The sequence below is a fragment of the Pteropus alecto genome, unplaced genomic scaffold (assembly GCF_000325575.1).
Source record: "Pteropus alecto unplaced genomic scaffold, ASM32557v1 scaffold101, whole genome shotgun sequence".
Lineage (NCBI taxonomy): Eukaryota > Metazoa > Chordata > Mammalia > Chiroptera > Pteropodidae > Pteropus > Pteropus alecto.
In genome coordinates this window covers 2,040,107-2,051,931 of record NW_006432945.1, presented here as the reverse complement: position 1 = coordinate 2,051,931, position 11,825 = coordinate 2,040,107, and the positions used below count along the sequence as shown (strand labels likewise).

At 33.8% G+C, this 11,825-nt stretch overlaps 1 protein-coding gene across 3 annotated transcripts in view; it reads right to left on the bottom strand.

The window, feature by feature from the left end:
• Nucleotides 1-775: 775 nt before the first annotated feature.
• SYT14 (synaptotagmin 14) overlaps nt 776-11,825 on the bottom strand; it is a 170,427-nt gene continuing 159,377 nt past the window's right edge. For 2 of the 3 annotated variants that reach the window (XM_006907690.1, XM_006907689.1), the window contains 2 exons: nt 8,207-8,396; nt 776-4,334 (listed from right to left, as the gene is read on the bottom strand). In XM_006907690.1, coding sequence (XP_006907752.1) covers nt 4,021-4,334; nt 8,207-8,396 — 504 coding nt within the window. In that variant the 3' untranslated portion in view covers nt 776-4,020. Of the gene's footprint in view, nt 4,335-5,591; nt 5,649-8,206; nt 8,397-11,825 lie in introns of all 3 variants that reach the window. The other variant, XM_006907688.2, reaches the window with a different exon arrangement.

Here is an 11,825-nt window from a genome sequence, read left to right as displayed (position 1 = left end):
TGCTACAGTTTTTTCACCTATAAAATGTTGATAATATTACTGACCTCATAATATTGTGAGAATCATTGTGCCAGATCTCAGTAAATTATAGCAGTTATCAACATCTTTATTATACATTTTGGTGGACACGAATAATATTTTAATTTAAAAAAATACTTTGTAGATGTTTAACTTTGTACAATTTAGAATTTGGTTGGTGATGCTGATACGTTCAGTATTGGCCATGGGTGAAATGGGGACGGTAAATGGGAAAAAAGAAAGAAAAAGTTTTGATAACAACTATCGATGTGAAATAATATAATAACTATTAATGAGAAAAATCTCCACGAATTGACTAGTCTATGCAGGCAAATGGCAATTTTATGCAAGTGAGTTTGTGTCATTTCTATTCATGTCTGGATAGAGACCTTCAACAGAATTTGTTGGTGACTACTGTTCTTAATCTAAAATTTATGCCTTCAAATAGCTTATCTCTCAGTTCACTTGAAAAACTATGATACCTATGGTCTCCATCTTCACCTTGAAGAACACCCTCAATTCTCTGACCTCTTCCCTAATGCAGCTCTCTTGCTTTGTAATCATTGATTATGTTTCTGATTCACTTGATAAGAGAAATGAAAATGATGATGGTATTAAGAAAATGATTTAACATATAGCCCTGGGCATCTGCACTGGATGAGACTGCCCTACCAGGCCCTGCACTTAAATACATGTATATTAATTATGGTAGTTTAGATATTTTCTCTTCAGTTTTTCCCTTTTTTTTTTAAAAAAAAATTGTGGTCCATTTATTATTTTTGTCACTAAATACGTTATTGAGAATTCACTGAATGCATAGTAAGAAAATATGCAAATGGTTTCACACAAAATGTGGATAGTACAGAAGACCAAAATTGTAGAAGAAAGCTTCTGAAAGGTACGAGGATATTACACTAAAACTCTTTACTGATTTGAAATACACTTTGTTTCTTGGGCAGTAATAAAAAAACTACATTTTGCAGCTCATTTGGGAGACAAAGTCTGTAATTCTAGGCTCAGGAATTACATGAATGCCAGTCAATTGCCACATTTGGACTATCTCATTTTATTTAAAACGTGGGAGATTTTAAGAGAACAATAAGAAAGTGGGTTGTCTTTCTCAAGTTTCTGAGACAACACCTGCTCCCCACCGGTGGGCCCCTATTTGCTATAATTACTGAGATATAAGATTTTGCCTTTAAGCCTTCATGCAAATTTGAGCACACAAAAGAGAAGGAGTACTGTCTCATACATTAGATTCAGTAGAGTGAAGTGGGTCTCTTGAGTCCTATTTAATATTTTTCTAAAAGAATAGACAAACTTTTGGGAGTAATTACTCTAAATTGTGTCAATCCACAGGATAAAAAGATATATATTTTGCTGTGTGTAGAGGAGGATGGCAGCAAATAGCACCCAAACCAAATAAATTTCTAGCAAATATAGAAAAGAGAAAAATGATCCATATACTTGCTAAGTTTTTCTATTTAGTTATCTGGAAAAGCCAGGGCGCCTTCATCTTTATGTGTATGTGTGTGTATGTGTATGTGCAGTGTATGTGCAGTGTGTGTGCACGTCCAGGCATGTGTGTGTGTACACACAGATGCACATACATGTAATTCATAATCTTTGAGGACTTGGCGGCTAGGGTAGAGGTAGGGTCCTTCTTAAACGTTTTTAAATTGTTAATTAATTTTTAGGACATATTAGATTTGATTCTTATACCAGGCAAGCCCCTAAGGATATATCAAAGCACACACACACAATTCTGGGCATAGTCTGAAAAAAGACAGATTTAACATATAACAGCTAGTTAGGTCTTTTCCTTACTGAAGGAAAAAGCACCCAGCTGTTTTTATATGTTTGATCAGGCTTTGTAATGGCTACAAATAAGACCGTAACTTTATTAGGAAGATGCCAATTGTTGGCAATGCAGTCAGTTGTTTCAAAGCCAGAAGAGATACTTGCAGCATCAAATGCCTGAAACCATCTTCTCAGTAAAATCTACACCCGCCCTTCGAATCTCTGCACACCATTGCTGAAAATACTTTAAAAGAGATATTTTGCCATTTGATTCAGTCTAACTTTACAATCTGACTCATAAAAAACCCTAGAAAGGATGATTAATGTAACAATAAAAAACGAATTTTCCCCTTTAATGCAACTCTATATCACATACATTCTTAAACCTCATGTCGCCCAATACAGAATCTGTATTTTATCTTATAATTCATGTGTATTAATGTATAGAGCTGCCATTTTTTAAAACTAAAAATATTAGGAGTTCACTGTCTTTTTGGATTTCTTTTAAGGCCCTCAGTACAGCCAAGTTGAAATAATAATATCTGTACATGGTTTAGTTATTATGGTAATAACAAGTTCTAGCTTACGATAATATATAGTACTTAGTTGAGACTATGAACAAAGTTATATACTGCTTTGCAGTAATTGCTAAATAGTTTGTTTTTTGTTTCATTTAGCTAGAAATAAGAAAGAGAAAAAAAGAAATATTTTTCATCTATATAAAACAGTCTATTTAATAAAGTATATGCATAAAATTATATATTAGGTAAGAAGCAAAATTAAAAAGAAAACAGCTTATAATATTCCTGATTAATCAGAGTTCCTAAATATAAAAACGACAAATGAGAATGCCTTGCCATTTAAAAAACAGCACATTTGACAACTTTTACATACTTCAGAGGAAATAAAGAGCTTGTGACACTGTTCTGAGGAATCTTTAAATTTATAAAAATCGAAGGCCTAATTTTGCAAATACAACTTTTAAGCTGTATGAGCAAATTTAACTTACATGAAAGGCACAGGATGACATCACGTTGAAGAACGTATCTGTAAATTTCATAAAATCTAGTCACAAGTCACTAGAAACTTCATAAGGAATCTCAGGACTGTTTCGAACATGATGTTCTGGTTCAAACAGAACTGGAGAGTCTTTAACATCACAAATACAAATTGAAGTCAGAGTGAAGATTGAGAGAGAATGGTTTCTTATTTGAATGCTACCTGCTTTACGCAGTGTTGGTTACTAAATACTCAGAGCAGATCATTAAAATTGTCTTTGAGTTGTTTTCAATTTTCACCACCTTATCTACTATATTTTTCAGTTTGTAAAAAATGCATTTGCACATTACTACAACTTTAAAGAGTCAATTGTTGAAATTTTAAGGTAAGGTCCTGCTCTATTAGCTTCCTACATTGGAATACAGGAATACAGGAAGTGCTTTCAACAGAAAGTTACAAGTTCTACAGTACAACCTGTCTAAAAGACTTGCAAGGGACCAGTACAGCGACTTGGTCTCTTTGGATCAGGCAAAAGCAGAGGCAAATGAAAAAACGGATTTTTAAAGTAATATATTAAAAAAACTCCTTTATGAAAATGAAATCTTGCTTGCACTTAGATTTAGTGCTACTGGAAAAAAACTGAGGCACAACGAAACTAAATGCACAAAGGGAAAATGTCAGAAATAAAACAATTCTCAGTGTGATGGAAATCCTTCAGCATTAGATACGATTATGACAGAGTCAGGAAGAACTACTTTCTCATATTAAGGAACATTTCAAACACCAGGGATGAGCCAGTCAAAATTTGTTTTATGGGTAATATGTAGGGTGATACTGTTGCAATGAAAAATTATGATTTAAAAAATCACTTATAATATTGATTTTTTCACGAAATGACTGGCTTTTTTGCTAAAGTAAAATTAACTTCAAAAGCATGTTCTTAAATTAAAGCTCTGAAAGACTGTTAGTTTAACAATGACGACATAAGTTTTTCATTTTCCCAAACAAGCTCTACCAGAGACACGGCCTTTCTCCATTCATGTCAGTGTTAAATGTTCTTCCCACAGGACTGAAAACACGTGGTAGAATGCTGGAGATGATTCTTCAAAGAATAACTCTTCTAATGGTGACTAGGTAAAAACGGTAATGCTGCAATAGGAAGCAACGCTGCCTGGGATTGCAGGCGCTTGTTTATCCTAGTCATCATGACTCTAGCAGTGCGTGCCATCTACATACTTGCTGTCCTTTCGACTCTTTCATTTCAGTCCAGTGATTGAGTTCCTCTTCTCCAGAGCTGTTCAGACCTAGAGAAATCCAGCCTATCATCTCCTTTCTTTTCATGCTGCGTTTGTTATACACAGACAGTATGAGTGTCACATCAGAAAGTTGAAATAGGGCCACTTGAAAAACAAAAGTTTCCTTGTATACTGGATTTGGCTGCCCTCTGCGGATGGAAGTTTTGCATTTGGACATCTCTTGACCCATGGAATTCAGTAGAGTTAATTTAACATATGTATCTATAGAAAAAAACAACAATTTACCACAAATATCATTTGAAACAAACTGAAAACATCTTTCTTGTAATATTTGCTAAGAAGATTAAGTATTTATACTTTATAAGGATATGGTGTATACCATGTTTCATGGAAATTGAACTAATTCCATTTGATGTAAATGCTTATAACATGTAACGGGTACAGAGAATGCTAAGTAGGCAGAAAATCTTTTGGGGTTACTAGTATCTTAACCTCACTATTTCTACATTATAGTTAGAATTTGAAGGTATACCTCATAATCCTTCCTCCACCCTTCCACCCCGTCCTTGACCTCCCACGACCTCCCAGCCCATCCCCATCCCCCTTTAGCTTCACTAAGCAGGACGTCATAGCATTGATAAACACTTAGCAAGCTCAATTAGCCACAACACTGTAAAGCATTCCACTGTGTTTTCAGAGAAGAAGAATAAACGAACAAATAGAAATGAAGGCAAATGGTGAGGAGGAAAAGAAGAAGACAAGAATGCAAAGATGATATCGAAACAGCTTAGGATGAAATGTCAAAAAAATCTCTGCATGGATGTGGTTTTTAATTATATTTTAAAAACATTTACGGGCCAAAGTGAAGCCAAATGCATTAGGGGCTCAAAGTTCAGCAAATCAAGTAAGACTTTCTCCTGGTTTCATGCAAGAGTACATTTAATGTGCTTTTTGGATCATTAAAATAAGTACTAGAGGATTCCTTTTAGGCACAGTTCAGTGTCAAATTTCAGATATGGTATCCGAACTATTTTTCATGAATTATAAAAGAAAACGGATGTGATGTTTAGTGTACAAAGTGAAACATGACGGTTCACTGCCTGATTATTTGGGAGATAAACCCTCTCTTCAAACAACTGTGTTTTCAAGTTCTTTCAACTCATGCAAATGATCTTCAGCATGTTGATCCATCATGTGTACTTCATATCAAAATTTCAATTAATTTTAATGAAAATTGCAATATTTCTCATGAAGTAACTATTTCTGTTGTATGAATCAAAATATAATGAATGAAAAAATAAAACTTTAAAAAGTTTTGCTTATTTTATACATACTCTGAATACCATCATCCATAATCAGAGATAAATTCTAAGTTAGTTTTATTTAAAGTACCACAGATAATAAATGTGCATTTTTTTTTGAAACCAACATGGTGGACAGCTTCACTGCTGGCAAGTTTTAGGGTATTTTGTTTTCGCATGAAAAGACAACATCCAATTAGCCTCTACAGGAACTCACCTCGGATTATATAAACCTGTCCACCTATCAAGTGTTTTAGACAACAGAACAGTCCATCTGACAACAGGGGGTGGAAAGCAGTAAAAGAAATAATGACCAGATGTCAATTGTTGGGTGAAAGAGGGTCAAAGGTTAGAATTAAAGAGGAAACACTGTTCACTGGAGTGGAAGAACACAAAACTTTAGCATTTTAATTCAGGTAGAGGGTTGAACAAAAGGGTAGTTGGGTAAAATTCATGGAATGAGAATTTTTAAGGTCATTGTGTAATCTTAAACAAAAATTACACTCTTTTAAAGGGGGACATCTTTATAATGATACCCTCTTGGTCTAAAGCACATTGAACATAGAATCATGCAAATTACTAGGCTATAAAAGACTGAATCAAAATCATTATAGAATCATTATTATTAATATGCTATATTTTAAAGTTTATTCATGCAATATTTAATATTTCAAATACTTTTATTACTCTCAATATGACATAAATTTAAGTTATGCAAAATAAAATGGAATTATCAAAATCTTTACGCTTGAATATTGCTAGTGTTTCTTTGGATAAAAATTGCATTATTTAGTCTACGACACAGTTCAAAGCTTAGACCCTCGGTATATATGAAGGGTCACAATCTCATATAATATACACTGTATAAGACAAACTGATAAAACTGCCTTATATTCTACTTTATATAATCACTTCATGTAATTAATTTTAATGTTGACGTATATTTATCTACTAGCTGTCTCCCAGCTAACCATCCTGATACTGAAGATTTAATTCTAAAATAATGGATGTTGCTATAACCTGTTCTTTAAAACCTGAAAGACCTACTTTATGTTGTGGATTCTAATCTCTCAAGCTGTTTATTACCCACCACCTCCACCTCTACCCACTTCCCTTCATTTTAGTTCTGATTAGGTTTTCTCTGTTTTTGTCAGAGTGGGTAGAACAAGGACAGAAAGGCATTTCATTTCATTCTGCTACTTTTTAGCATCTTAAGTTAAATATTTGTCAAAAAATTAAACTATTGGCTAAAGTAGGAATGGCAAACTGATAATTTGTGGCTAAATGCAACCCCAAATACTACTTTGTTTATCTGGTTCAGTGCTCAAAAATTTTTTTAAATCTGAATGTCTTAACGCAGGTGTGCACCCGTGCATTTGTCAAAGGCCTCCATTCTCCTTATCTTTCATCTGCAAATTTTGCTCATATAAGTTACTTTCCAGGCCATTTGAGTTTGCATTCTAAGTGTGTATTAATGAGGATAACCAAGTCACACTTCCAAAGCTGTTTATTCTAATCATTGCTTCTTTCCCCCCTCTTAATTTTTCCTTCTGAAAAGAGAAAGGGGACAATAATAATTCTGTCCTTCTTTAATGCACCTTTATCTGATTTGAGTTTCACAGTTACCCTGTGAGAGACACAATCTTAATTTTATGGATCAGGGAACAGACTTAGGGGAGTTAGGTCACTTGTCCAAAAGTAGAAATATAAACATAATTTTGGCCTTCTGACTTTAATTCAGGGATAGATACATTCTGTGATGTATATAAGCAGCAAGGTTTCCAATACTACTTGGAGCAAACCAAATATGTTTCTATGACTTTTCACATTGATTGAAAAAATAATTTTTAGGACATTCAGAAGTTAATTTAATTCGAGGGTAGAAAAAGCTTCGTCTCCTTCAAGAATTATTTGATACTTGAAGATTACTTTAAGCCAGTCTGTAAGAAATCTTTAAAGAAATTTAAGGTGGCCATTATTATTTAAGATTTCATTTCAGATTTTTAGTTTAGGGCATTAACAACAACTGTAATTTTAGAGGAGTATAAAGAAACTGTTACTTTCTCAGTATAGTTCTATAGATGTCAACAAACAGTTTTGCAGGTATGCTGGGTGACAATTTCTCTGTACTCCCATAACTTACCCACACCCCTTCCCCCTTCCCCCCGCAAGCTGGGAGAGAGGAGACAAGACAGAAGAGTGAGAGGAACATAGGCAGGGCAGAGGGAGACCATCTAGCTTCCCCTTCCTAGCATTTAGGGTAAATATCAAACTATTCTTTATTTTGTTTGTCTTGGTAGAGGCAAAGTACATTCCATTTACGAAAAGACTCTAGTGGCAGTATGAATTTATAATTTTAAAGGAGGAAAAATGTGAAGAAACAATTTCTTCTTATATTGTTATGGGAGAAAAGAAGGAAAAATACAGAAGTTTATACATTATTTCATAGTACAGCATGCAGACGGAAAACACAACATCAATCTTCAGGTAACAATAGCTACATATATTTCTGATCATATTTGTGGAATATTATTAACTTTAAAAAACCTTGTAACTTTTTCTGGCTTTAGAAGATAATGGTTATGATAGGAATAATTTATTCTGCTGACACTATGAAAAATTAATTAAAAGTCTTGTCGCTGTACAATTAATATTTTGCATTTCAAATTTTCTACTTCCCAAATGACTGGAAATAGAACACATGAAACAGATTAGCTGATTACACCATTTCATTTTGATCAGTTAAGGCTAAATGATAGGACTGAAGCCCTTACCATTGAAAGTCCCATAAGTGCAGAAAACATGAGAATTAAAAAAATGTCTTTCACTCACTGGGTGGTCTGTTTGCTGCCAAGTTTTTGAAGTGGCTGCCTTTTATGACTTCTGCTGATAGTCTTCCAGTCGTGGCATTATAAAGCAGGCCAATGAGAATTTCTGGAACTGAGCCATGTTCAAGAGACTGACATGAGGATGTACTTTCACTACAGGACACCTCTGACATGCTCATTTGGGAGTCGCAGCCCTGTAATCAAAAGTGAAATCTTTATAGTATTTTGTAAAAAAGATATGTTGTTAATGCTGTGTTTATTGGAATTAGGTAGGTAAATCACAATGACCACAAGAGTTGCAAGCAAAATACCCAAAAACTAGGATTATGAATGTTGTTCTTAGCATATTTTAGTCCCTGGATCTCTCTTCATTATACAGCAGTCAAAGAAATAATAAGAGATGAGGTTTCATAAATACCTGCATATTTATATACGAATCAGAGAAGATAAATTTCTTAAACTCATAGATGTTAATGAACTATTTTCTGAATACGAAACATTGTTTAAAGACTTATTGACCTTAAAAGACTGACAAAGATTTAGACTCAAATTACATTAAATGTAAATGTCTTAATTGTGTCTTTAAAGACAAAGACTGGCAAACTTTGATTCAAAAAAAATAAGATAAAACAATCTTCTATTTATAAACCAATTTGTAAAACACAGAGAAAGTTGAAAAAAATGGGAAATACTTAGATCCAAACAATAAGCAAAAGAAAACTGATGTAGATACATTAGTATCACTAGAGGTTAGCTTGAAGGCAACAACCATTACTTAGAGATGAAGAGATACACTCGATAATAAAACTTCCGATTTACCAAGGAAGATAAAATAATTCCAAATTTGCATGCATTTAATAACATGGGCTCAAAATACAAAGCGAAAATTTCCGGAACTAGAAAAAGAAACTCATAAATTCAAAACCAGTGGGGACTTCAGCACACTTCCTTCAGCAACTGACCAAACAAGCAGACGAATAAATACAGTAAAGGTGTAGGAGATCTGAATATCACGATAAGCAAAATTGACCTAATGGTAATCTGTAGAACACCATACCTTACAGAATATACATTTTCTCAAGCTTGCAGTGGAATTTTTACAAACATATTTACAAAAATTAAGCAAATAACAATGAATTTTAAATGATGGCCATCATTTGGAATGACTGTTAATCAACTAGAAATTCAAGCTATCTTTTAGTGAAAAAAAAAAAATGTTTATATACTTGGAAATTAAGGATACACTTCTAAATAACCTATGAGTAATTAAATAATAAAAATAAGTTATATGAAAAGATTAATAAAAATAGATAAACATTGGAGACACCAATTAAGAAAAAAAAGAGAGAAGGCCCAAATAACAAATATCGGAAATGAAAAAAGAGACATCACTACATAGTCTCTACACACCATAAAAAGATGAAAGGATAGTATGAACAGCTTCCTTGCAACAGATTTGAAATTTTTATACAACAGACATATTCTTAGAAAACTGTAACTAACCAGAATGTACACAAGAAAAAATAGAATATTTAAACAGTCTTATTGAAAAAGTTAAATTTGCAAATCAAAACCTGTCCAAAACAACGAACAAAACTAGAAAACTTTAGCTGGATGGCTTCACTAGCGAATTCTAATGAATAATGCTAGTCTTACCCAAACTCTTTCTTTTTTGAAAGCAGAAACACTCCCTAGTTTCCTTTAAGGATCTAGAAAAACCTTCAAACTGAAACCTGACAAGGACATTATAAAAAATTTTAGGATTTTCTCGTTAGAGTCACAACCCTAAATAAACTATTAGCAAACCAAATCTAACATCACACTTAATAGAAAAAAGTTTTAATGTTTCTCTTTTGAAATTGGGGATATGACAATGATGTCATCTATTACCACTCTTAGTAACACTGTAGTGGAGACCCCAGCAAGCGGAGGTCCTAGCCTTACTAAAGGCAATGCCATGAAATAGAAAGGTATAATGATCTGAAAGAGGAGGAGATGTGGCAGAGGTCATGTGCAGATTATGTAATTATGTAAACAGGAAAGTTAAACAAGTCTGTAGATAAGTTAAAGTTGCATGTAACGCTAAAAATTTTAAATCTATACATTGTTGAATGGCAGCAACAAATCTGAAAATAAAATTTATTTTAAAATAGGATTTATTAGAATATAAGATATAAAATACCTAGGAATAAAATATAACAAATGATATGCAAGGCCGGTATACAGAAAACTATGAATATTACTGACATTTAAAAGTTCTACACAGATATATTTTAATATAGTAAAAGGCTCAATTTTGTAATATTCCTTCTAAACAGATCTCAATGGATATAATCGCAATCAAAATCTCAACACATTTCTTTGTGGAGCTTGACAAGCTAATTCGAAAATGTATGTGGTATATACATGTAATGGAATATTATTCAGACTTAAAAAAGAAGGAAATACTGCCATGTGACAAAATAGATGAACCTGGAAGACATTATACTAAGTGAAATAAGCCATTCACAGACAAATACTGCATGATTCCACTTACATGAGGTATCTAAAATAGTCACACTCATAGAAGATAGCAGAATGATGGTTACCAGGGCATGGGTAGAGGGAGAAACAGAGATTTGTGTTCAGTGGCTATAAAGTTTCAGTTAGACAAGATGCATACATTCTAGAGATCAGCTATACAACACAGCGTCTAGAGTTAATACTGTATTGTACACTTAAAAAAGGGAGATATCATACTAAATGTTCTAGCCACAATAAAATAATAAAATTAAATATATAAGGTAGGAGGCTATGCTCTAGGGAGTATCAAAATTTATTATAAAGCTATATCATTTAAGATAATGTGACAAAAACAATGTAAAACAGACTAATGAAGTAGAAAGCCTACCAATTAATCTATGCATATATAGACACTCAATTTACAACAAAGGTGGACCACCAGGCATTGGTGAAAGCATAATATTTTTAATAAATAGTGGTAGGACAACTGGTTATCCACATAGAAGTAAATGAAAATTAATCCCTACCATCCGACGCCACAGCTGCAGAACTATTCAAGTCTTCGAATGATTACATATCGGGAAAGCCAAATTGGTCATTTCATGTTGGTACATGCATGGACGGAGCGGCTGCCGTGACTGGACGGCTTTCTGGTTTCACTGCTGGGGTCAAAGAGGTCGCTTCTGAATGTGAGTCTACGCACTGTGTCATCCATAGAGAAATGCTGGCTAGCCGAAAAATGTCACTCGAACTTAACGATGTTTTGCAGGAGGTGATTAAAATTACAACCGCATTACAGGACACAACCTTAACTCACGTCAGCTCTAAGAGATGGACGCAGAGCACATGCGTCTTCTTTCTACAGGTGGTCACTGGCCAGCGTGTCTGAGCTACAAAAGCCACTCCAGAGATTTTAGAAAGACAGTCACCACTGGCAGCACATTTCAGTGACACAGAATGGGTCCCAAAACTTGCTTACTTGTGACATACTCAACCTGTTTAACCAACTCAATCTGTCACTTCAGGGGAGAACAACTATGTTCACGTTGGCAGATAAAGTGGCTGCATTCAAAGCCAAACTGGAATTATGGGGGTGATGAGTGAACATTGGGATCTTTGAC